Source organism: Brassica rapa, chromosome A03 (genome assembly GCF_000309985.2).
Source record: "Brassica rapa cultivar Chiifu-401-42 chromosome A03, CAAS_Brap_v3.01, whole genome shotgun sequence".
Classification (NCBI taxonomy): domain Eukaryota; kingdom Viridiplantae; phylum Streptophyta; class Magnoliopsida; order Brassicales; family Brassicaceae; genus Brassica; species Brassica rapa.
This window is the reverse complement of record NC_024797.2, coordinates 23,053,752-23,079,508: the sequence shown is the minus strand read 5'-3', so window position 1 is coordinate 23,079,508 and position 25,757 is coordinate 23,053,752. Positions and strand designations below refer to the sequence as shown.

At 37.7% G+C, this 25,757-nt stretch overlaps 7 protein-coding genes across 20 annotated transcripts; 5 read left to right on the top strand and 2 right to left on the bottom strand.

Moving 5' to 3' along the window:
- The first annotated feature begins 614 nt into the window (after positions 1–614).
- LOC103860716 (non-specific lipid-transfer protein 5) lies at positions 615–12,742 on the top strand. Of its 10 annotated transcripts, XM_033288933.1 has the most exons (7): positions 9,191–9,394; positions 9,485–9,708; positions 9,797–9,942; positions 10,079–10,139; positions 10,949–11,007; positions 11,141–12,387; positions 12,490–12,735. In XM_033288933.1, the coding sequence occupies exons 6-7, from the start codon at positions 12,041–12,043 to the stop codon at positions 12,497–12,499; spliced, it is 357 nt and encodes a 118-aa protein (XP_033144824.1). In that variant the 5' UTR covers positions 9,191–9,394; positions 9,485–9,708; positions 9,797–9,942; positions 10,079–10,139; positions 10,949–11,007; positions 11,141–12,040; the 3' UTR covers positions 12,500–12,735. The 10 variants fall into 10 exon arrangements, with proteins under 10 accessions (XP_033144827.1, XP_033144824.1, XP_033144828.1 ...); XM_033288937.1 differs by lacking the exon at positions 9,797–9,942 and having other exon boundaries at positions 9,485–9,553; XM_033288932.1 differs by having other exon boundaries at positions 9,485–9,553; positions 10,079–11,007.
- LOC108871247 lies at positions 639–4,184 on the top strand. Its single transcript, XM_033288944.1, has one exon. The coding sequence runs from the start codon at positions 3,050–3,052 to the stop codon at positions 3,254–3,256; it is 207 nt and encodes a 68-aa protein (XP_033144835.1). The 5' UTR covers positions 639–3,049; the 3' UTR covers positions 3,257–4,184.
- On the bottom strand, positions 4,201–8,906 carry LOC103860718. 2 transcript variants are annotated; one of them, XM_009138375.3, is made up of 9 exons: positions 7,254–8,906; positions 6,876–7,067; positions 6,654–6,746; positions 6,317–6,499; positions 6,135–6,237; positions 5,634–5,819; positions 5,012–5,544; positions 4,634–4,932; positions 4,201–4,524 (listed from the first exon to the last, which is right to left on the bottom strand). In XM_009138375.3, exons 1-9 carry the CDS (start codon positions 7,422–7,424, stop codon positions 4,479–4,481), a joined length of 1,806 nt encoding a protein of 601 aa, XP_009136623.1. In that variant the 5' UTR covers positions 7,425–8,906; the 3' UTR covers positions 4,201–4,478. The 2 variants fall into 2 exon arrangements, with proteins under 2 accessions (XP_009136623.1, XP_033144761.1); XM_033288870.1 differs by having other exon boundaries at positions 4,312–4,932.
- A 1,691-nt stretch (positions 12,743–14,433) lies between the features above and the next one.
- On the top strand, positions 14,434–15,856 carry LOC103860714 (non-specific lipid-transfer protein 12). Its single transcript, XM_009138373.3, has 2 exons — positions 14,434–14,821; positions 15,540–15,856. Exons 1-2 carry the CDS (start codon positions 14,481–14,483, stop codon positions 15,556–15,558), a joined length of 360 nt encoding a protein of 119 aa, XP_009136621.1. The 5' UTR covers positions 14,434–14,480; the 3' UTR covers positions 15,559–15,856.
- Positions 15,857–16,719: 863 nt separating this feature from the next.
- On the top strand, positions 16,720–19,455 carry LOC103860713 (proline-rich receptor-like protein kinase PERK10). Of its 3 annotated transcripts, none has more exons than XM_033288893.1 (5): positions 16,724–16,941; positions 16,974–17,226; positions 17,320–17,782; positions 18,455–18,573; positions 18,730–19,455. In XM_033288893.1, exons 2-5 carry the CDS (start codon positions 17,098–17,100, stop codon positions 19,186–19,188), a joined length of 1,170 nt encoding a protein of 389 aa, XP_033144784.1. In that variant the 5' UTR covers positions 16,724–16,941; positions 16,974–17,097; the 3' UTR covers positions 19,189–19,455. The 3 variants fall into 3 exon arrangements, with proteins under 3 accessions (XP_009136620.1, XP_033144784.1, XP_033144783.1); XM_033288892.1 differs by having other exon boundaries at positions 16,725–16,937; positions 16,970–17,226; XM_009138372.3 differs by having other exon boundaries at positions 16,720–17,226.
- Positions 19,456–19,973: 518 nt separating this feature from the next.
- Positions 19,974–23,430, top strand: LOC103860712 (receptor-like protein kinase FERONIA). Its single transcript, XM_009138371.3, has 2 exons — positions 19,974–20,384; positions 20,518–23,430. Exon 2 carries the CDS (start codon positions 20,544–20,546, stop codon positions 23,232–23,234), a length of 2,691 nt encoding a protein of 896 aa, XP_009136619.1. The 5' UTR covers positions 19,974–20,384; positions 20,518–20,543; the 3' UTR covers positions 23,235–23,430.
- Positions 23,431–23,802: 372 nt separating this feature from the next.
- LOC103860711 (diacylglycerol O-acyltransferase 2) lies at positions 23,803–25,715 on the bottom strand. 2 transcript variants are annotated; one of them, XM_009138370.3, is made up of 8 exons: positions 25,482–25,715; positions 25,228–25,388; positions 25,040–25,146; positions 24,787–24,942; positions 24,557–24,643; positions 24,390–24,487; positions 24,212–24,299; positions 23,803–24,104 (listed from the first exon to the last, which is right to left on the bottom strand). In XM_009138370.3, the coding sequence occupies exons 1-8, from the start codon at positions 25,634–25,636 to the stop codon at positions 24,003–24,005; spliced, it is 954 nt and encodes a 317-aa protein (XP_009136618.1). In that variant the 5' UTR covers positions 25,637–25,715; the 3' UTR covers positions 23,803–24,002. The 2 variants fall into 2 exon arrangements, with proteins under 2 accessions (XP_009136618.1, XP_033144789.1); XM_033288898.1 differs by having other exon boundaries at positions 25,228–25,692.
- Between the last annotated feature and the right edge of the window lie 42 nt (positions 25,716–25,757).

Here is a 25,757-nt window from a genome sequence, read left to right as displayed (position 1 = left end):
TATACTGACTTATTAGACTCGGTCATAGTTTCATTTTTCTTCTCATCATAGTCGCATATCTCTTCTTTTTAATTTGTTTCGTTCATTGTATGCTTAGAAGCTTTGATATATTATTATCATCATTCAGTCAGATCTTGACCACATGATCCGTATACTGAGTCATTGGACTGGGTCATAATTTCAATTTCTTCTATAATCACTTTACCATTTTTTAATTAGAGAAGTAGACTCCTTGAAGATTAGGAACAAACTTTGAAGTCTATGAGTTTCCCATCCTTATAATCGCTATCTTAAAATATGAACTGAAATGAATGAATAAAACAGACAAAAAACATTTTTTTTTGTCACAGAGACAAAAAAAACATTTCTAAAATTAAAAATATCTCACCAGTTTACAATTGTCTTTGGTTATGATCGGGGCCAACCATTGGTACACACGTTCTTGATTTGGACCACAATATAGTGGTATACACATTGAGATCAAAGAGGGATTCAGAGAATTGCAGAATGAAATTTCAAAATGCAACTAAGAGCATTTCAAGAATAAAATAACTAAGTTTACAAAAAAAAAAGAATAAAATAACTCAATTTAGAAAGTCAACCGATCCAATACAACATGAAGAAAAGTAGTTAGAAATAACGAGGAAATTTACATGACGGGAGCCAAATTCAAACTATTTTGCGTACAAGCTACTGGAAAATTAAATGCATTGGATACGGCTTATAATTTGGATATAAAGCAAATGAAAATGTGATTGATTAAACTACTTTTCCCTATTTGTGCTAGTGGAAAGGGTGCACCCACTAGGACACTACCTTAGTGAGAGCATATCATAAACAAAACTCTAGTATTTTTTAAAATAAAATATTAATATTTTATATAATGTAATCATGTAATTATTTTAAATTATGAACATACCAAAGTACCAAACCAGTAAGATGACAAGTGTGCACAAAGTTCCTGAAGAATTTTGTAAAAATTTCTTCTTCATGAATTGGTTTTTCATGTTTTTTTCTTATATTTTATAATAGTTAAAAAAAGATATGAGATACCATGAATGCTTAACAACATTATAGAGAATAATTATAGTGATGGGCTGACAGAAATATATATTTATTTAAAAACAATAAAAAATACTAAATGTCCAATCGAATAGACCGACATCATATGACTTATATTATTTGAATAATTGAAGTAAGATATTTTTGTTATGTTAATAATATGTGTGGATGCAGTTGCAGCCAAAAATGACAAAGATATTTGGTTTATATGCTGAAGAGAAAATTTAGTGATGCTTTTATTAACCAAAGGCACTTTATCACTTTACTACGGCTTCAAGCGATCGCGTAGAGAGTAATACGCTTTCTCACTTTCGCCAGTATTCAATTATACAACAAAAAGATTATACATTTGGACCAACGTTGAGTTGGCCTAGTGGTAAAGGGATTGCGGCTGTAACTTCCGCCACTTGGGTTCAACTCACGGTGGGAGGGACTATTTACAATGCTTGGGTTCCCGGCAAAGAGGTGAAAACACTTTTTTTTACACCAAAAGATTATACATTTGGTTTCGTTTATACGGGTTATATCGCACGTGTAGATTCAGTAGGAACATGTTGGACACAAACTGAAGTGTGTTTATCTGCAAAAAAAATTGACCTCATTACGTTTAAATCTTTATTTACCAAAACGACTCTCTACATCTTCTCTTGGTTGTTCTCAACCTCACCCACCGCCACATATTGCTTCCCGTAACCATTATTCCATTGAGGCTAAGCCCTTCACTTTCCTGCACAATCTCAAATTGTACCATATGATTCAGCTCTTAATTCATCGCATATATTCAAGATTAGGCTGCTTAAGTTTAGTACCATTGAACAACACTCATGGATCTTTATTTATACTCCTCCTGTTCAGTAACAGCAAAGCCTCTCTATGAATTAGCAACTTCACTTCCTTGCCAACAAAGCAACCATCAGCCACGTCAGCTCTAATATTCGGTATCTATCAGTGAGATTAACATCTTGTCATCTGGCCATCTCAGGAAACTACAGAAACAAAAGGTCTTCAATCGAACAATCACTTAAATTGAGCCAGTTATTAGGAGAAAGGTGTTCAAATGGATTGTCTGGAGCAGGTTCATCAAGAGAATGCTTTCTGTTTGTATACTAAAAGGAAAACACTTATCCGTGCTAGATAATGCAGGGAAGAACATAAACTACTGGTAGTGGACCGACTAAAGTACAGTGCATGGCGATGGGAGGACAAAACTGATAGGATTGTCAAAGATACGTATAGAGGAAACCAACCACCAGGTTTTCTAACGATACTAGCCGCATTATTATTCTCTTAAACCATGTATCCATGTTGGAGCCTCGAAAACTATAAGTACATGTAATCAAGATCGCACTTCTGCTCGGTTTCCTTTCCTTCTCTTCACCATCAGAACTGCTCTTATTTAAAAGGTTTATCCCTCTCGCTCTTTCCTTTTCTTCTAACGCTTCTTTTCGTCTCTTTGATGATTTTCTCCTTGACAGACAGTAACAAGTTTGCTGCATTTCTATGCCTCAATTTTTTCTCATCTCTTAGCTTTCTCCGTTCTTCCACTAGTCTTCCAACTTCTTCTCTTTGTTTTCTCTCTTCCTCTCCTCTGCAAGCTCCTTCTCTAGCCTAGCTTGTCTTTTCTACGTTCTTTTTCTACCCTGTCTCATGATATTTTGTAAATAGAGTAGATTTTGCTACTGAATCACTCAACTAAATGACATGATATTTATTTTGTTTTGGTATATAGCATTTTATTATTTGGAGTTGCTTGAACTCATTATTAATCAAGCAATCTGTAGCTAGAGAGTTGCATGATTAACCACATAGTCTGTTTTTCTATATGCTGATGGAGTCTTGCATGATTAATCAAGTAGGGTTTTTTTTCTAGGAAATGTACAACAACTGAAACAATATTTCACAAACACAATACCCAGAAGAGAACATATCAATATGTTCAAGTACAATTATAAACATTAATTAGAATGACTGAAACAACCAGAAGAAGATGAAAAATAGTGAAAGCAAAAGAAAGGACCCGAGGCCAAAGCTGTCTGAGTCAGTGGAAGTCGCAGAGGTAGGTGATGGTATAATGAGAAGGGAAGGGATCCATGGAGAGATCCAAGAAGAAGAGAAGACATGGAGAAGCAGAAGGAGAAGTAAGAGAAGGATTCCTACAATGAATGTTCCGGTTTGTAAGATTGGTAATATGTAATCCTCTAATAGCAAGATAAGGTATGAGCCGCAGAGGAGCCATCCAAAGACTACGACGAGCACAAGTGGAACTACTGGCGACGGCCCTTTGCTCTCCATGTTCTTTCTATCGACCTTTAGCCCTTGGCTTAAGAATCTCTACTAGTATTTCTTTACTTTTATATTCGTACGTGAGAAATTTTTTAATATAGATGATTTGTTTGGATGCATGAGGTTAGATAACCTAATTACCGCAAATTTCTTTTTAATATTCCATTATGTTTTATTCTTATGTATGATCAACTCTTATTACATTCTATATATTATTAAGTAATCCTCTTCTTTTATGAGTATTCCTATCTAGTGTGTTTTTATTTGGGGACAAACCAATCTTGTTTAACTTCACTATAGATTGCAAATTTGCAATTCAATATTCACAGTTTACAACAACTTTTAAATGCTTTTTTCTACATTGTTTGTAAAAGTTGATTAAATGATAACAAAATAACTTAAAACTCATTCATATGTTTTGCCAAATTGCTAATCACATTATCTAATAACCATTTCCTTATTGCTACTTTTACATTTGCCTTTCTAGAATTGTTCAACTGCCGCTACGTTTGATACGAGAAGATAAACAACCATCTTTGTCTACGACTAGGAGTTGGACATTTCTTATAATTCTTCTGATTATTTGATTATGAAATTTTTTTTTAAGTTAATCGAATTTTATTTCGGACTCGAAAAAAAAAAACAAGAATCAAATTTGTTTATCATACTCAAAAGAGAAGACGTTCACATTTTGGTAAACTCTATTTATCAAATATACACGGTTCACACAAGGACCCAGATTTTTGATACTTTCTACCATTGCTAAGAAGAATAAATGCATTTCGAAGGCATCAACAAAGTAGACTATTGACGTTGAGGCTTGAAGTTAACCAAAAAAACATCCTATAATATACTCGCAAACCTCTCTAAGTATATTAAATACAAACCCCTTCGAAGGTTTTGTCCAAGAGTTTAAGATTTCGACAATGAAGTTACATAGATTAAAATCTATAGAAACAACAAAAGTAACGGGAAACAATAAACATAACCCAAAACAAATCAGTTCCTTCTTTTTGTTTTTGTTTTTCTTTTTTGGGATACGAATAACTTAAGGAAACAAAACAAACAAGTTAGAAAGCTATACCAGTTCCTATACCGGTCTAACGAGCAAGTTTTCTGTGATCAGATCAGAGCTACAAAGAAGGGAACTCCTGATCATCCGTCAAATTGTATGATTGCCTACACGCACATACCACAATGAATGAAATAGTCACACTGAAACGAATTTGATGATCAAAATATTAAATACTTCAATGACGTTTTAATGGTGTCAGAGAATATGATGTACCGATCTTCCTGCATGGAGGAGGGTGTAGATGTTGCGATATCACTTTGCTTGCTTCCCTCAGGATGGTCACGTACTTCCGCTGGTAGAGGCTCACATGGATGATTTATCAACCCATTGGAACCAAAGAAGCTTCCAAGTATACCAGCCTGACTCATATCACCATTTGTTTGGTTGGGATAATGATGAAGATGATGGTCTCGTCCCTCACGGCTGTTTCCGTCACGGAAATTCATTTCTGATGTGTTACGTCGTGAGTTTCCTCTTCGGGAGAACGGAGGTCTACTATCCCTGTATTGGTTCTGCATTTAAAAAGGAATTGTTAAGAAGCTTGGCGTCACATTTTTTCATAGTGTCAATAAGAGATGTGTACGTAAATACCATATTGGGGAAGTATGTCTCAGTGCCTTGATGCGTAGGCAATTCCTCGAGACCAAAATCAGCATTTGGAATCATCTGAGGGTTCATAAGAAAGCTATGAGCTCCATTGGCGTTTAGTGGAAACACTTCCCATGAATCGTTGTTATCCGGAAGCTGAGTCCATAGTGGAGACATAGGACCGTTTTGGACATAACCAAGCTGCCAGCGTCCATATACCAAACTGTAAAACTGGCTGTCATTATCCCCTGTGAGGTCAGCCAGAACATTTGGAGTGCCGGCATGTGTCTCTTCTTTAACTCTTTTAGAATCAGCAAGACATGATTTCTCTTGCAGTTTCTCCGCAACGTTTCCATTTAATACTTCACCGTTTTCGATCCGATTGAGAGAATGATGGCCACTCCTATGCTTGCGTAGTAGCATGTTCGAGAAGAAGTTTTGAAGCTCAAAACTTATGTCTTCCTCTGACTGCAAGATGATTTGCCGAAGCTTACGAGCACCGAATGTGAATGCAGTTCGTATCCGATTGAAGTTAGCTGTGTAAGAGAAAACAATTTATTAATGAGAGCTTTATAATTTTACCAAAACAGTAAAGAAAAGAAAAGAAAAGAAAAGGAGTCTCAACCTTTGTTTACGCTGCGACCAAGATTGTTATTTTCTTTAAGCGGGTCAATTATATTAAGATACTTTGATGGAAACGCACGTGGATTTGTCTCTAAACCTTGTGAAGGTACACAGTACATCACCAAACAGTCATTGAGAAAATCACTTGTCAGCAGTAGATCTTGCCCGCCATTTTCCGGAGTATCAACTATATAAATCAAAAAAATGCACACTGAGATCACAAAAACCAGGGCCGTGTGTTTTAGCACGTGTAAGTGGAGCGGAAAGTTTAAACATATATATATATATATAAAAATTAGGTGCCTCAAAACTTGAAATTTTTAATTACACTTTCTAATTTTTTCACAAAAATTAAACATATATAGATGGAGCTATTAACTTTTAAAACTATATCATTTTGTTTAAATACCGTTAATATTTTTTGAAGAAGGTCCACAAATAAACAAATAATTTGAGACTGACAAGACATCTCAAATTTACATAAGCTGGAGCCAATGCTTACCAAAAATTTCTGGTAGAGAGGAACGGCAGACAGGACCGCTCAAGCTAATGCAATACTTATCCCAGTCGAACTTGCTGAAATACTCCAAGAATTTGTATAGAACCTACGGAAAACAAAAGCTCAGTAAATCAAATATGAGACTAAACAATGGTTTGTCGCTGAAGATAGCTGAACACTCTTACTGCTAGTGGACCATCCAGCGATGAGTGGAAGAGATTGAAAATATATAAGACCAACGTCTCCAGAGCATATGTGGATATCAATCCATGAACAGCCCCGAGAATATGGCTCTCGTAGAAGCACCAAGCTTTGATGAGTATGATACTTCTCTTGAATAGATGGTCCTTTCCAATGAGGTGATCCATCTGCATACTCAAACCGTCAACATCAATCTTTGTCATCCTTCAAAAATTGCTGATACGAACATTGTTCTAGGCAAATGCCCTTCAAACATGTTACTACAAGGTTCTGCACCAGAAGTATGATTACAACATAATGATACTGAAGAGGCCAGATTACCTTCTCGAGAAAGCACAGAGTAGAAATCCCACCGAGCTGATTAAAAGAGATATCAACCACAAGGTTCTGCACCAGACATGTCACAAGTTTAACCTGCAGCAAGGAGATAACAAAAACAAAAAAAAAAAAACACATGATCAGCATGCATAAACACCCACATACTCAACGGCCTAGGCTAGTGTTCAAAGTATAAAATAACATAAGAGATTAACATAAACAAACCTCAGCACGTATCAACTTCACATCCTTAATTATAAACCGGGGATCCACATTATGTTTCTCCCTCTCATTCTCAAGCACAGCCAAAACTTTATGGGCCAGTTCATCATCGTTCCACGGTCCACCAAAAGTTGTGAGATCAATGTCTCCATCCGGAAGATACGTTTTCAATGGGACTGATCCAAAAGCATGTACCTGACAATACACATAAGAATAACAAGACAGAGCCTAACATGAATATTTTGCTATAACACTGCACTGTGATTAAAACATAGTCGACTTCAAGCATTAAAACGCACGTGACTTCAAGATGTTAATGCAGACATAAGCCAAATGTAATAAGAACATTAACAGAGAATGTTTTAAAACAAAGGGATGAACCTCGCATCCTAGTGTCATTTTGATTAGTCTTTGCATATAATCAGTCACATCTCTTCTTCGATCCTCGGACGCAAGTGTTGGATGAACCTGCTCTATAATCTCACGGGTGGCTTCCTCCATTCTGTTCCAGAACTCAGGCTTATTAGACAGAGACAGAGGCGGCGCAGCCATGGAAGAGGACAGAATAACGATTGATAACGAGAGCAACCGATTGATCAAAACACGAAAGGAATCAGTTCGTTGTAAGCTACGCCCTCGAATTTGAATTCGGCGATGGCCAAAACAAAACAAAACAAGCGAGTACAAACGATATCAGAGCAAAAGGAAGAGGATGTGATTGGTTTCGAAGTGATTAATGTTCAAAGGTTCGGTTCTGTTGTGTATTAATGTTCTTTCTCTCCTTTTCTTATTCTTAACGAATGCAGTATTTGGAAAGGGAGACCAGCATTAACTAGATTTGGATTCTAGACACCATTTTGGAGTTTGGTTATTGATTCGTCAGTTATACATTGTTATGTCTTTTTGATGTATTCTGAGTTGGTCAATTTTTAAGAGATTTAGTTCGATGTTTGTCTTTCTATTGGTAAAGGAAGTCAAATTTAGAGTCCGAATTATGATATTTTTGGGTATTTTGGATGCTTGCTTAGATTGTGAGGGGATTAGTTTTTTTTTTTTGGTTTATAACTAGCATATTAAATTAAATTTGGTTAGTTAGTATAATAGTTTTTTTTCAAATAACCGTTATCGTTAGTTAATACTTTATATTATACCCGCGTCTTTTATCGAAGAAGTTGGTATAAACATCTTTTATAAAATTAAAAATAAACTAAAATCTTAAAATAATTGTTACTGTTAGTTAATACATTATATTTTAATCGCGTTTTTATCGAAGAAGTTAGTTTACACATTTTATCTTCACAAAATTAAAAAATAAACTAAAATCTTCAGATCGTGGTTTTTAAATAACCGTTATTGTTAATTAATACCTGATATTGTATTCGAGCTTTTATTGGAGAAGTCGGTATAAACATTTAATCTTCAGAAAACTAAAAATAGACTAAAATCCTAAAATTAATCTATAATATTGCACAAAGAAAAAGATATATGAGTCAATTTTCTGGATCCTAGATCATTTACAAAAAAATATGCACAACTTATCTAAAATCTAATCATAAGTATTCCATTTTTTCTCAAACTAGACATACTGAGTGCAAATACTCAATTTAAAAAGGTTCATGCAACATCTACCAGCACCAAATATATTATTAATCCATTAAATGGCGTCTATTTTTCCGCATATACATATTTTTCTAGATGTGGAAATTTATGTCTTATATTTCAAAAAAAAGTCATATTTAATATAAATATATTTTCGAAAACAATCCATAATACATAAAATCTAAACTAGCCTAAAGTTGAAAGTGCCCCGAACTAATTCAAAATCTGTGAAAATGTTATCAATTAAAATCTTTTCTAGATCTATTATTAGTTTCAGTTTCTGAGGTAGTAAGTTTTTCAGTTGGATCTTTATCCCCATTTTCAATATCTTTATCTATTTAAGTTTATTGTTTTCTCCAAAATCTGAAAATAAAAATCATAATAGATAGCAAACTTTATGGTTTATTCAATCATTCTATCTAATGAATTAGTAAGAAGTTTTTCACTAGAATCATATATAATTCATGGATTCTAATGTTCTCATCACTTCTTAATTAATCATTAGGTTGGAATTCTACCATGAAGCTTTAACATGAAATTGTGAATTACATTTTTAAGTATATTTTCTCAGTTTTAAATTTAGTTGTTTCAAGACTATTATTATTATTTTTTCGGAACAATGAATCTGTCTGTACATTGGTCAAAATACCAAAATGCACAGTACTGATCAAATACTGAATCAACAAGTTGGGTTGGGCTAAAGTTTCGGCCCAATAAGAGTGCTCTGTCAGTTGCTCATCATCGTCTAAAAGTTCCTCCGTTTCCAGGCGAAAATGTCACGGAAGAAGCAAGTTATGGCGGCGGGAATGGTCGTGGTCGCAGGATCGCATCCGTGGAACTCATTGGTCGTGGTCGCAGGATCGTATCCTTCTGTACATATTAATTGAGCTGAGCTTAACATGATCTTCGCTATTAATCGCGAGGTACTGTGTATATGATTAGGTTCTTGGTGTCTAGGGATTATAATACATTTTTTTTCTGGAAATTAGATTGAATCATGTTGATTTTTGTAGGTGTTGATTGATCCCCATAGCGAAACCTATTTGGCTTGGCCTAACACTGGAACAGATCCTTTATAAGATGTGAGATTACTGCTCAGATTATAATCTTGTAGGGCCGTGCTAGTGGATAGTATGTAGCAGTTTCTTGTTGTTACTTCTCAAGTAGCTGATGATGAAGATACAGTGATGATTCTGTCTCGGACTGTTTTGATTAGAGTAGGAGCCATTTTTGTATGGTATGTTTAACTCTTATTTGTTGCAGATTGTGTTCTTATTATCTCTTTGTGCTGCTGAATGTGGAGTACGATGTTGATTTCTCCACAGCTTCTTCTTGTTTGTACATTAGTCATATGCTGATTCGGTGTCTGATGTGTGGCTTCCAAGTTCCAAGTTGGAAGTGAAAATTTTCTTATTTGGCTTTTTGTGATGACTCCTAAGAGCTTAGAAGTTCCAGTGATTGATGAAAATTGGTATGTCATTGAGTCATTTATTAACTTTGGCATCGGTTTCTACTCATTTATAAGCTTTGCCTTATTAGTAAAGTTTCTCTGCTTAGCATTGGTTTGAGTCATTTCGCTGTGGCTTTATTTTTTTCCGTTTGCACAGAGATATTCTGGAAGAGATTTGCTTGGAGTCACAGCTCAAGTTATCGATATGCCTCTTAGCTGTACGTAATACTCCTTACCTAGCTCATTTTTTGCTCTCCTGATTTAGCTGTCTCCTTATCGTCTGTCTTCTGTATGAATAAGTGAATTTTGTCTGAACTTACTAAATACGAATCTGGCCTAACCAGATATGTCAGGTCTTACGCTCAAATCTGAAAACTCAAGAATATATGACATATTTGGTGGTAGCTTCTCAAGATTGTGATGCCTTTGTTGCTTAAATCCCATGTCTTATGCCTAGTTAATCTCTCTGCTATCTATTGTATGTAGGGTTTTACAATCTAGTGAAAGTTATATATTCATCTTCTGGGAGGCATTGGTTGATCGTCTTTATTTTTTTCCTGCTGTTACCTTTAATGTCTATTACACAGGCTGATATAATTCATCTTTCTAGTGGCATCACTACATGAAGTTTACATTGCCATAGATTCTTCCATGGTTTGTTTGTTTCGTAAAATGTTTATGTTAATATAGAGTTTGACAATGAATCTCATAGTTTGGATGCTCTGATTTTTGAATTTGCAATTCTGCTTCCACGGCCATAGAGTGGTGCTCACATATTGAAAGAAAGTGTTTTTGTCTGAGCTGAGATTTTCTTACCCATGAACATATTTGAATACACATCCGCAGACAGTTCTGGGATCCTCAACACTGCCAGAACATATTCTTATTAGAAACACATGGTGCACTAACTTTGTTGACCTTTTTTCTCCTCTCTCCTTGATAATAAGCTTATGCTTACAGTCAAGTAGCAGAGCTTCTGAAACGTCATGTTACTGATATTTAGCTGAGACCCAACATTGTAACGCAGGAAGGACAGTCAGAGATTGGTGTCTCCTCAGGATGGCATTTGTGTCCTCTTTGGCTCAGGTAATCATCTTTGTTTTTTTTTTGGCTATTCAATAGGAAAAATAGGCTGTTGCTAAACGACGTTCCTGTCGTCTCCAATTCAAACATGCATCTTTCTTTCTTGAACCTAACTCTTGTAAATACACTGTGGTAGGTTTGTAAGAGAGACTGTTGTGGAAAGCAGCTCGAATATTGAAGAAGTTGGCAAGGCTGACTGAGAGTCATAGTCAGAAGTATATGTATACTAATCAATAAGGTTAATTCTCTATCCAGGATTAACCTAATCTAGGATTAACCTTATTGATGAAGAAAAACAATTCCAGAAAACGAAGAAATTTGATCAAAGTTGGAATAGTCGAAAGCAAATCTATGTATTTGCCATTAGGTTGTTCCAAACCATGTTTTGGAAGAGAATACATTATTTTGTTGTAGGTCTTCTTGCGAAACCGAATGAAAACGAGCCCTTTGTACAAAGGAAAGAAAGGGACAAGGAATAAACAACTTGCTAGCATAAATTGCAGGAAATTAACTTTCATGTAACATATATATATATAAGATTTTGTACTTTAAAAGCCTAAATATCCAATTTACTTTATTGTATCTAACAAACTTGTATGTTGTTCAGTTTTGCCACCATGCATTAATTCCATAACTACATCAAACGTTGTTACAATACAATTTGCTAAGCTGGAAGCCTGGACATAGAGTAATATAATGATTGGTCTTTTACGTGTATACAAGAATGATCTACACATTCTGATCTAGTCTATAGATCTGATCTGACAAAAAAAAAGAGAGAACAAAACGGAGATCAGTATGTAGTAGTTGACATAGATTTACTAAACTAGTATATAAAACTACAAAGATGAGAAAAGAGAGTAAGCAATGTATTAAATGAAACCAACCACCAACTACACTCACACCGCTCCCCTCACTTTCATGCATTTGCACTCTTAGCTCTTCTCTATATAAACACAATCCTTATTAGCTCTTTTTCATCATCCAAATCCATTCCTTACTTAAGAAAAAAAAAGAAATACAAAAAGTTAAGATTATGGAGGGGCTCTTAAAGTTGTCGACGTTGGTGATTGTGTGCATGCTAGTGTCCGCTCCAATGGCGACCGAGGCAGCAATATCGTGTGGCGCAGTCGCCAGCAACTTGGGCCAATGCATCAACTACCTGACAAAAGGTGGTTACATTTCTCCAGGGTGTTGTTCTGGCGTTCGGACGCTCAATAGCATGGCTCGGACCACCACTGACCGCCAGCAAGCTTGTCGTTGCATCCAAGGAGCAGCTAAAGCCTTGGGTTCTAGACTTAACGCACGCCGTGCTGCTGGTCTTCCTGGTGCTTGCCGTGTTAGGATCTCTTACCCCATCAGCGCAAGAACCAACTGTAACAAGTAATATACTCTTTACTTTATATATTTCATTTTACTTAAGGGTGTTTATTGGAGTGTTACTAACCACGTAACAATGTGTTGAATGTATTTGGTTGGTTGCAGCGTCAGGTGAGCATGAGAGGATGTATACGTTGAAGGGTTTATCATATAATCGTTGAGAGAGTATTAAAGAATAATTAAGATGTCACTAGTATAAGTGTATCCAAATCATATTACTGTTATCTGTTGTGTTTTAGAATTTGTGTGTTTCATGTCTTTCTTTATATATGACGGTCCATTTAATTGGTCGTCTGTGTTATGTATTCCTCTGATGATATATGGAATTACGATATGTATTGTTCCCATCTTGTTGCCACGTTCTGCTTTTAATGCATCACTACTTCCGCACGGTGTATATAAACTAAGACCGACACTATAGGAATTTTTTTAAACACAAATTTTATCAAACTGACATAAGTAGAGGTAGAAATTAAAATATTTATAATCAGTATTAAGATAGTCCACTGGATTAATTATTGTGCTTTAAGTTTGCGAGAAAGATCGTCACTATATGAGGAAATACAACTGATCCTCACAAACACAAGAGACTTGACTCGTAAACAAGATCAGCCCTTATGCAGTTTCTTCACACTATGATCATAACTTTTTCGCTTCATTTCTCACCTTTTCGTTTGTGCTCTTGTTATTTGTTGGCGAGTGTGTGAAGGAATACGTTGTGAGAGTGTGAAGTTTATGATCATACAAATTAACAGCTTTGCCTACGATAGACATCGTCCTAATATATATCTTTTGCCCGGCTGTGTTTTACATCCTCTCCTCTTGTCATTTTCCCTTGCTATCTATTAGGAAATCGACCATTATGAAAAACACAAATATAAAGATATAACTTGTAAGAGATCTAGGTGAAATCAGAAGAAAATCTGAAAAGATTAAATAGTATTAGGAAAAATTGAGAAGAACATATATATTAAAAATTTGATATTAATATCATTATATTAAATTAAATTAACGGTCTGTAACCGTTGATGCACAAGATATACATTTTGCTAAGTTATCTCCAATAATGCCTCCAACTCTTAGAGCATCTTTAACCCTAGCACCCCAAGTGGGGTGCTTAATTTTTTTTTTTTTTTTATTTTGGTTTTTTCTCTGATTTAAAAAAAAAAAAAAATTAAAACGAACAAATCGCGGGCCGCCACGTGTCAGTGGGGCCCGCGATACAGCTCAAGCACCGGCGCCAGATCTGGCGTTTTTGGCATCGCTGCTTCTCCTTTTTTGGTGGAACCCACCCTTAAGCACTCCTCTTAGCACCTGCAATAATCCTGCTCTTAAAACCATTTGATGTTTTCGTTCACTAATATTTTGCTTGGATGATGTCCATTTTTTCCTTTATATCCTTGGACTGCCATGATCATGATTTTTTTTTTTTATCACTTGTTAGTCTCTTGAACTCGTACGAGTGGCCTCATAATTTGTGCTTGGCAACCTGCTTTAACATGTCCAAATAACGTAGGCCGCGCTTCGTTTACATTCATAACTAAATGATTTTACCTTTGCGGAAAATGTTTTTTTTCGTGTGGAAATTTGTTTAACGTAATTTAGTCTTTTTTTTTTTTTTTATAACTCTGGTATCTGGGCAGTCACATTCCCAACTATCCCCCGAAAGGGGTCCAGCGCCCCAACGGAAGAGATGTTAAATCCGTTGTGGCTAAGACTCGAACCCGGGTGGCGGGCAGTACAGCTGTACCTCCTTTACCACCAAGCTACGAGCGCTTGGTTCGTAATTTAGTCTTTCGGTAATATATTCATATATATATATATATATATGTTTAGTCAACCCAGTAGAAATATCTATTTAGATTTCTGATGTTACATCTTCTTGAAACTCAACTACCCAAGATCGGGAAAGCAATGTATAACGTTGGAATATGTGTACTTTAATGTTTAATATTACCTTTTTGTATTCATTAAATTTGCATGCATGAGAAACTAAGCATAATTAACGGGTACGCATGATATTCATGAGCTTTCCAAATTATAAAAACCTCGCCGACGATCTCAAGAAAGTAAAACAATTAATTCAAAAACAAAAAATGATGTTCCCTTCAAAGATCACCACATGCCTCCTCGTCCTAGCCGTCTACATGGCATCCCCATCAGAGTCAACCATAACGTGTGGGACAGTGACAAGCACACTGGCACGGTGTATAGGCTACTTGACCAACAGTGGTTCATTGCCATCAGACTGCTGCGTTGGAGTCAAATCATTGAACCAAATGGCTCAGACCACACCGGACCGCCGACAAGTCTGTGAGTGCCTAAAATCTGCGGCTAAGGATATCACTGGCCTCAACACCGACCTTGTGGCCACACTCCCTACAACTTGTGGTGTTTCAGTTCCCTACCCCATTCGTTTTAGCACCAATTGTGACACGTACGTCTCCATAACTTGTTACTTGTTAGTTCGTTTGTTTCATACTATTACTTTCTTTTTCGAATGTGGAAAATAACTTTAAAGCTTTTTTTATCCTAGGAAATATCTTAAAAGTTCATTTATACACTCGGCTCCAAAACAGTACATAGAGTTCAGTTGATGAATATGTAGGCACTAATTAAACTACAACATAAATACATAGTTCAAAATATCTTGTATATACTAAAGTGAAGATTACGAAGAACAAAACTACAAACAAATCGTTTCATTTTTATAGTAAATGTCAAATTTTGTTTCAGTGTTATTTCAAAAGATATAATCACATACAATCATTTTTAGAAGAATATATTGTTCCGATTAAAAAAAAATCAAATAGAATACAATTCTTTGCACATATGACAAAATTAGCTAATTAGATCATCTCTAACAATAGTTAAAATGTCATATACTATCGGTAGCAATTCACACTCGTAAAAGAAAGAAGTGAAAGCTGGTGATCTTTTATTTTCATAACAAAAGTAGTACTTTTGACATAATATTATAACAAAGTTTTAATTTGCAAAAGTCAAGCATTCTGGATAATTAGAATAATGGAGTGATAATCCTTCCATTTTTGGTATGATTGTATGAATGTATAAATCCATTTGGAGTTTCTGTCTTAGTGTATCGTTTCCAGTGTCATGATACATATATTGTTTTGGTATTTCGAATGTTGCAGTATATCGACTGCCGTGTGAAGGAGGCTAGAGATGTACGACTAATCAAAGTTGCAAGCTTTTAACCTAAATAATAAGTATATCATGCGACTATTTCCCATTTTATGAGTTCATTCTCACTATGTAATCATCCATTTCATATGGTAATAAGTTAATAACTTCTACTAATTAATAACGACAAAGGAACTCTTTCTCGCTCTGTTTTTTTCGTCACTTTGATGATGTATGTACGCATACCGAAGTACCATAAGGGATGTGGATACAACATCCGGTTTTACATTTGATATGATCAAATACAATGCAGGATATTTTATTTTTATTTTTTACCTAAAACGGCATATATATAAAATCCTAAATTAGCATAACCCATGCACAGACATTATCGATAATTGTTTGCACGTTCAATCCAACGATGGCATACACGGATAGACCGTCCAGAATAATTTAACACCTAATACATATATTTAAAGGCTGCCCCTTTGTGAGGATTGACCTCATTATCTACAAGATAGAAGCTCTCAAACCATTAGACTGAATAAATATTTTACATATGATATCCTTAGTTCTGTTTAAACTTGGCGCTTAAACCTAAAGATAGACACGAAGCGGATATCCATAATTTTGAAAGTATTCATGATCTGCCTACTCCGTCCAGATAATCAACTTTTTTGGTTTGTATCCCGATATTCCAATTTTTTTTTACAGGATGACGGATGTCAATACAACTGAAGGGACGAAATATACATAACACATGTAGAAACGATGATTTGGGTTTAAATTTTAGACTTTACGAGATAATGAAATAAATATGCATATTAGGGCTTGAACTCTATCATGCACGTTAACCAATACGGCACCATCCAGACTACCTTAAATGATGGGAATACATGGAGTACTGTAAGCTTCGTAAAACTAATCTATTGATCTCGGTCGCCGAATCTCAACTTATAAAAAAAAATCACTTTATATGTGACCGGTTTATATGGGTGGATTCATGATGCAACTCATCACATTAAATTGTCAAAAGAGCTTAATGGTTTTTGTTTCCAACTAAATTTAGAATTTTCTTCATTTTCTTCAATTTTGTTGAATCGAAAATGGTCAACAATTCATAAAATTTGATAATAAACAATCCTTTTATTTTTTTCTAAGTGAAAGAAACGAGAAATATGGGCCTTATAAAGTTATACGAAACAACAAATGGGCTTTCAGAAACTACGGCTCAAGTAATCCGAAGGTTGCTGCCTTACACTCGTCAAACACAACTTTGTCTCGGCGATTTGATCCAGTTTCAGACACACGACCAAACTCGAACCACCGTCCATCTCCCGACCGATCTTCAAACCAGCAAAAAAAAAACTTGTCTTTATCAATTACCTATATCTCTCAGATCCATTTTTTCGCGCTAATCTAAGCTTCGCCGATTTGCAAATCGCCTAACTCTGATCCGCGTTCGTCTACTGATCTCCTGAGAAAAGAAAAATGCGCGGAGCTTCAAATCTGGGATCGAATCAAGCGATCGAGATCATAAATTAGGGGTTTTGACCATTCGATCCTGCGATGGGTAGAAGCTGGGTCTCGTCACTTCTTCTTCTTCTTCTATTGATTCTCTTCTTCTCCAAAGCTTCGTCTCGGGGGTTAGCAGATGAGCAACCACCGAAAGATACTTCGAATACAACCACTACACAAGTAAAAGTCTTCTCCTTTTTCTTTCCTTCTCCCTTAATTGCTTTCCTTCGTTTGATCTAATTGAAACAATGTGTGTATATGTTTCTGCTTCAGAGTCCTCCCTTGCCGCCTAATGTTGGAGATGGAAAAGCCAATGCAACCTCATCGCTTCCAGCTAGTAACTCCACGAGTCCTGATCCTAAGGAGCCTGATTCTGCTAGTCCTCCACCACCACCACCTCCGCCTCCGCCGCAGCAACTGCAAGCTGAAGGGGAGAAGAATGTCACGGTAGTGTCTAATACAACGGAGGCGGTAAGCCCGCCTCCAGCTAACCAAACAGAGAGCGTGGATAAAGGAAAGTTACCGAAGAAAATGGCGCCGCCTCCAAAGAGTCTGGAAAGTGGGGAAAAAGGGAAGGTGCCGGAGACGGGGAACCCGCCTCCGGGTAAAGATCCTGAGAAGGTGGATGACGCTAAGGGAAGCTCAGAGTCTGTTATTGTAGAGACATGTGCAGGGAAGTCTAAGATATGTAGAACTGAGAATTCATTGGTGGCCTGCACTTTGAGCATTGAGAAAGGTACGTTTGTTGCTTCTTGTAGTGATATTTTTATTTGGTTTCTATAGAACCTGTTGAGCACTGTTAGTATAGCATTCAAAGTTTTGAGCTTTGTGACTGTCAAAGTTGGGAGTGGAAAAACTGGAAAATGTATGGCCTTTTTACTCTATTTAGAACTAGATGGAAGCAGAAGACTTGCACAAAGCTATAGGTTTCAACTTTCAACTTCCATTCGAAATGATATCTCTGCCATGTGTCTTTCCTGTTTATAGAACAATAATTTTCATCTAAATAAGTTGTGTTAGCTTCTTGAGTAAAACCCATATATCAGTTTTTGCTTCCAGCGTGAAGAGACTTCCATGAAAATGGTTGGACAAGCTGTAAATAAATACTTGTTGGGGTATGGTGGTCTTTATGAAACTCATGTTGTTAAGGGATAAAGTAGCAGATGCTTTTACATTATTAGGAAGTCTCTTGCTAAGTCATAACCCCAAATTAGTAGATGTGACATTAGTGTGTTGTGTTAATTTGTAAATGAATGTGGTCTCAGCGACATGAAACATTTTTACAAACTATAGCTGTATTCCCTTACAACTTGTAAGGTTTCTGCTTTACATGTTTTGTTTTTTTCCAGTAGGTTTTTGCTTGAATTGATCGAAGATTCATTCATAAGTTGTGTGTTTATTCTTGCAGATTCTTCGAAATGGTCGATTCTAGTTCAAAATGAAGGTGAGGAATCTTTAAAAGCAAAAATTGTTCTTCCAGTTAGCTCTTCACCAGATCTGACACTGCCAAAACACCAGAGTCAAAGGGTAACTGTCATGCTTCTCTTCTGATTCCATTGATATATACCGTTACCTTTGGACATGTTTATCTCTTAAAAGTCTGTACTACTCTGTGATCTTTGATGTTACAATGCAAATATTACTCTAGTAATCGAAACTGTTGTCTCTCTCTCTATACACCAGGTAAACATATCCATCAGTGTAGACACAAACAAAATCATACTAGACGCAGGGAAAGGAGAGTGTGTGCTTCACATGTACCCACCAAAAGAAAACACCTTATCCATCCACCTTCCTTCGTATGAAAAGCTAGTGACCCCCATCAACGGCGCCTACTTCTTAATAGTATCCGTCGTCATCTTCGGGGGAGCGTGGGGATTTTGTCTGTGCCGGAAGAATCGCCGTGCAGATGATAACGGAGTGCCTTACCGTGAGCTAGAATTGAGCGGAGGAGGGACAGGTTTGGAGAGCGTCCACGACGTGGAGACAGCGGACTGGGACGAGGGTTGGGATGATGATTGGGATGAGAATAACGCTGTGAAGTCTCCTGGTGGTGCAGCAAACAGTGCCAGGATCTCTGCCAACGGATTAACAGCGAGAGCTTCGAACCGAGACGGTTGGGATAATGACTGGGACGACTAGTATATTTTTTGTGTGGATGGGCGAACTATTACTTAAAAGGTTATAATCACTTGGATACAGATTCCTGCAAAGAAGACAAGACAAATACAGAAAGGTTTAATGTATACGCAAAGCTTTTTAATTTTTTTTTTGTTTTCTTTTTCTAAGGTGAAGAAATGTTACATTTTGTACCAGAACCTGTTGTGTTTTGTTTTGAAACTCTTTAGTCTCATATTTTGTGTAACTTGTATACCAAGGCATTCAGTTTTGTAGTTTCATTTCCATTTGTTTTGTGCTGTCACACATCTAATCGATTTATCTCTAAAATCTTTGATTGTTACCAACGTTGAGTTGGCCTAGTGGTAAAGGGGTTGCGGCTGTAACTTCCGCCACTTGGGTTCAACTCACGGTGGGAGGGACTATTTACAATGTTTGGGTTTTCGGCAAAGAGGTGAAAACACTTTTTTTTTTATCAAAAAAAAAAAATCTTTGATTGTTTCGCCATATTTTCCTGATTATATTGGAGCTTTGAACAACCAGAGAGTGTTGCAAATTAACCAGACAATCTGGACCAACCTCGTGCATCATTTTCGTATTCAACAAAGCCTAGACGAGGCCCATGAAGCCCACACGAGGTTTTTTTTTTTTCTGAACACCTAAACAAGTTGAGTTTCTCAAACAAAAAACAAGACCCAGTCTTTCGCTTTACAACGAGAGGGCCAGCTCAGAGACGACGAGGGGTCATCGTCACTCGTCACCGCATAGAGAGAAAAAAAAAATACGCGTTTTAAAATTCTCTTTGCTTTCATACACATATGAACGGAACTGTCATCCTTATACCAAATCAACATTATCCTTGTACGGTTGGGTATGTATTAATAACAGCTGTTACCAGAGTACTATCGTCAATCTCCTTATCAAGCTGGCTTCAATTCAACTAGCCCTCTAAAATCTAAACATAAGATATCATTACAATTAATTTAATTTAAACTAAAACGTTTACGCGTTGAGGAAAGGCAACAAAGCTGTCCGTTTTTTTAGCGTGTCTAACTCTTAACCTTAACCATACTTTACCTCCATTATCTCATTTAATTAATTCTCTGTTGGTTACCAACTTCTCTCTCCTCCCCCTCCACTCTCTCTCTCTCCTCAAAATATCTTTGTCTTCTCCAAATCTCTCCATTTTAATCGATTAGAATTCTTCACCGATTCTCAAGGTATGTTCAACTCCACTCTCCTATTACTGAAACCATTTTCAGTTCCACTCTTTGTCCGAATAAGTTTCCTTATCTGTACAACTTTCCATTTCTAGACATGTAAAATTTCTCTTTCATTTTTTTTGTCTGATAGATCGAGAAGAAAGCTAACTCTGATCAATGAAGATAACTGAGGGACGATCACGTCTCTCCCTCCTCCTCCTCCTCCTTCTCATATCCTTATCTTCATCAACCTCAGCTGCTGATTACACTCCCACGGACAAGATCCTCTTAAACTGTGGTGGCTCCTCTGATCTAACCGACACAGATAACCGGACATGGATCCCCGATGTCAAATCCAAGTTCTTGTCTTCCTCCGGAGACTCCAAAACCTCTCCCGCCGCCACACAAGACCCTTCCGTCCCCGAGGTTCCTTACATGACAGCTAGAATCTTCCGGTCTCCCTTCACTTACTCTTTCCCCGTCGCTTCAGGTCGTAAGTTCGTGCGTCTCTACTTCCACCCCAACTCGTACGACGGCCTCAACGCCACGACCTCCCTCTTCTCCGTCACCTTAGGCTCCTCCTACACTCTCCTCAAGAACTTCAGCGCCGCTCAAACAGCTCAGGCCTTGTCTTACTCCTCCATCGTTAAAGAGTTTATAGTGAACGTGGAAGGTGGAGCTTCTTTGAACATAACGTTCACACCTGAATCAACACCAAAGGCTTATGCCTTTGTGAACGGTATTGAGGTGACTTCAATGCCTGATCTATACAGCAACACTGATGGGACTTTGTCCATCGTGGGATCTTCTACTGCGGTCGATATCGATAACAGCACTGCTCTTGAGAATGTTTACAGGCTTAACGTTGGAGGGAATGATATCTCTCCTTCTGAAGATACAGGTCTTTACAGGTCATGGTACGACGACTCGCCTTACATTTTCACTGCGGGGATTGGAGTCGTTGAGACTGTTGATCCCAACATGACCATTAAGTATCCCACAGACACACCTACATACATTGCTCCTGTTGATGTTTACTCCACGGCTAGGTCCATGACTCCCACAGCTCAAATCAACCTCAACTTCAACCTGACTTGGGTTTTCAGCATTGACTCTGGCTTCACTTATCTTGTTAGGCTTCATTTCTGCGAGGTTCTTCCCGACATCACTAAGATTAACCAGCGTGTGTTTACAATCTACCTCAACAACCAAACAGCTGAGTCTGAAGCTGATGTTGCTGGCTGGACGGGTGGTAATGGGATTCCTATATATAAAGACTACGTTGTGAATCCTCCTGATGGTAAGGGACAGCAAGATCTTTGGCTTGCTCTTCATCCAAACACGAGGGGCAAGCCGGAGTACTACGATGCTATTCTTAATGGAGTTGAGATTTTCAAGATGAATGGTTCTGATGGTAATCTTGCTGGTCCTAATCCTATACCTGGTCCGCAAGTGACTGCAGATCCATCCAGAGTGTTACGCCCTCGCACTGGTTCATCTAAGAGCCATACAGCTATTGTTGCAGGTGTAATCAGTGGTGCAGTTGTTTTAGGTCTTATTGTTGGTTTATGTGTAATGGTTGCTTACCGTAGACGTAAGGCTGGTGAATACCAGCCTGCAAGTGATGCAACATCAGGGTGGCTTCCACTGTCTTTGTATGGAAACTCACATTCTGGTGGCTCGGGGAAGACAAACACTACAGGAAGCTACGCCTCGTCCCTTCCTTCAAACCTGTGTCGTCACTTCTCCTTTGCTGAGATCAAAGCAGCTACTAAGAACTTTGATGAGTCTCGAGTGCTCGGTGTTGGAGGTTTTGGCAAGGTGTACAGAGGAGAGATTGATGGTGGAACTACAAAGGTAGCCATCAAGAGAGGCAACCCTATGTCTGAGCAAGGTGTGCACGAGTTTCAGACAGAGATTGAGATGCTTTCGAAGCTTAGACACCGTCACCTTGTGTCTTTGATTGGATACTGTGAAGAGAACTGCGAGATGATACTTGTGTATGATTACATGGCTCATGGGACTATGAGAGAGCATCTCTACAAGACTCAGAACTCTCCTCTTCCTTGGAAGCAGCGTCTTGAGATATGCATTGGGGCAGCAAGAGGGTTGCATTATCTACACACCGGTGCAAAACACACGATCATCCACAGAGATGTGAAGACGACAAACATTCTGTTGGATGAGAAGTGGGTGGCTAAGGTCTCTGACTTCGGTCTGTCAAAGACTGGTCCTACACTTGACCACACACATGTTAGCACGGTGGTGAAAGGAAGCTTCGGTTATTTAGACCCAGAGTACTTCAGACGTCAGCAACTGACTGATAAATCAGATGTCTACTCCTTTGGTGTTGTTCTTTTCGAAGCTCTATGCGCACGGCCTGCCTTGAACCCGACGCTAGCAAAAGAACAAGTGAGCTTAGCTGAGTGGGCACCATACTGCTACAAGAAAGGCATGCTTGACCAGATCGTTGATCCGCATCTCAAGGGCAAGATCACACCGGAATGCTTCAAGAAGTTTGCTGAAACCGCGATGAAGTGTGTACTAGACCAGGGCATTGAGAGACCGTCGATGGGAGATGTTCTCTGGAACTTAGAGTTCGCGTTGCAGCTTCAGGAAAGCGCTGAGGAGAGTGGGAAAGAGATATGCAGTGAGATGGACATGGGTGAGATTAAGTACGATGATGATAACTGTAAAGGGAAGAGCAACAACGACAAGGGCTCTGATGTGTATGAAGGGAATGTTAGTGACTCGAGGAGCAGTGGTATAGACATGAGTATTGGTGGTAGGAGTTTGGTCAGTGAAGATTCAGATGGACTCACTCCAAGTGCTGTGTTTTCTCAGATCATGAATCCTAAGGGACGTTAGATAAAACCCGGTACACTTCTACCTTATCTAAACCGGCCTCATCAAAAGGATGCTGGTTTGTATTAGTTATTATTGTTATTCGCTTTGCTGTTATTTTGGATTGTGTATTTGATACAACTACTAGTACCACAATGAAGAGTGTATAAATTATGTATTTATTTTTCTTATACAGAACATGATTAGCTTCAGTTTAGTATTTGTTTTGTCATCTAGAACGCTTTTATAGTGGATGCATTGTTAGAAACCAATAACCCATTATGAGTCAAAATAAAGCAGACCCACTTATAAACAAGTGTGTGTGAAGTGAATTGTGACGCAAATTAGTCTACTGATATTAGGTTTCCCTAACACTGTTAAGTAGGCCCTCAACCAAACATTAGGTTGCTTTTGTAGACGTATTAAAGGAGATTAGTTTTTTCATACCATAATTACATCGTTAAGTAGGCCCTAAACCAAACACTATGTTGCTTTGTAGATGTTTCAAAGTCAGACTAATCATGAACTGAACTAGTCTACAACCGAGTTGACACTTCAATTCCAGTGTCTGTCTTTTCTTGAAACTGTTTCATGCAAAACACAAAAACTGTATATTCTCTGTCAATCAATATAAGAGACACATGAAGAACACATGTATAAGCAGGTTTGCTATATTATACACTGCTGCAAACTCGATGTGACATACACAGGTTAATGCCACGGGCAAGGTAACAAGAAATGATTTTAAGGATAATTCATAAAGACAATAATTTCCAATTTCAGAAAATTTGTTTAAAGAATGTTTAACTGCAGATCAGAGTAGCCTGCTCCGGCCTTGTGCCTCTCAAACAGATCCTTAAGCGCTTCCACAAACTGGCCATGCAACTCATCAATCTGAGATACAATAAATACATCATCATAAGCTAATGAAACGTTAAGAAGCAATTATACACACCAAGAAGAAGCTACAAAAACAATATTCAAGAAGAAGATGAGCTAACCTCTTCATCAGTTGGCTGCAGAGACTTTGTAACTTGTATTGGTTTACCAACCACCACATGAATAGGGTGCCTATATGGTATTGGGGATCTACAAAACCAAACCGGAATAGCTTACATCTTTCAAGACTTTATAGGCATAGCGTAACCCAACAAAGTGCACAGAGACATATACTCTTACCCAAGAACTCCCCAGAAACAAATTGGAGTAAACCTGATCGCTCTTGCTAGTTTAAAATAAAGGTCACAATTCGGCTTCCACCACTTGTACGCACGGGACTGCAGCAGAAACAAAGACACACAAGTTTTGAGAGTTACACCTGTAAGCAAATCCTTTTTGTCCTTTACCTGACCAAAGCAGAAAACTGGAACAAGAGGTGCCCCTTGTTCCATGGCAATGCGCACAAATCCTCTTCTTGATGAAAGGAAGACGTTCTGCAACGTGAGAAAACAGTTTTCAACAAATAACTAAATAGAATAATGCACAAGATCACAAAGTTAGAAATAGCAAGTCTCAAATATTATACTTTCCAAACATGTCACAAAGCACAAGTGAATCCTACTAAGCAAGCTACTACCTCAACATCATGCTTCAAGTGAAATGTTTCCTGCACACCACCAGGTACAAGGATACAACTATAGCCAGACTCAAGAAGAGAAGAGAAACTCTTCCTAGAAGCAGAGGCGAGCCCTAACCATGCCCACATATGCCTTAGAAACGGCGTGTAGAATATCTAACAACACCAATGCAAAAACAATAAAGTTTAAAGAGACAAATGTAAAGAACACACAAAAGGGATTTTATCATCTATTTGAGAAGCATAAACTCACAGCATTGCTTGCAAGAAGTTTGATGTTAGGAAGAGGCATAAACCCTGTAAGATCAACAAGTGCAACAGCTCCAATGGGCCACACCGAGTGTGGTTCATAACCAAAAACTGCAGTTTCAGGTTCAAAAGTCAAAACCCATCTCAAAAAGGTTGCAACTTTTGGAGTATAGAAAGAAGATTGTAACCAACCATAGGAGCGATCAGGCTTGAAAGCTTCGTAGTCCTCGACATGCAGAGTAACGGGAAAGTAACTAGCTGCGTGCTTGCATATGTACCTAGCTAGCTTAAGACCGTACTTGCTACGATCATCTATAGGGATGATGATAAACAGAGAGAGCAGGCCCAAGACCCTGACAAAAAACAAAAAACAGAGGATTTTTTTCATTTTTTGAAGAAACAGAGAAAGAAACAGAGAGAGAGAGAGTATGTATGAATGAATATACAGGAGGGAGAGAGAAGGGGGAAGGAAGAAGAGGGAGAAGAGAACAAGAGCGAGGTTCAAGTAAATGGCGCTGATGCAGATGGATATGGCGGTCACTGCGTGGAGTATGTTAGATGGGATATGATCCTCAGCTCCAAAGTCTCTGACTTTGCCCATATCAGGCTGATTCTTCGGTTTGTCCGCTTCACAGACCAGAGATGATGGTGGTGAATAAGTTGATCTTCGATCTTTAGCTCTATCTCCCTCGGGAAAACAAACCAATCTTTGGTTTAGATAA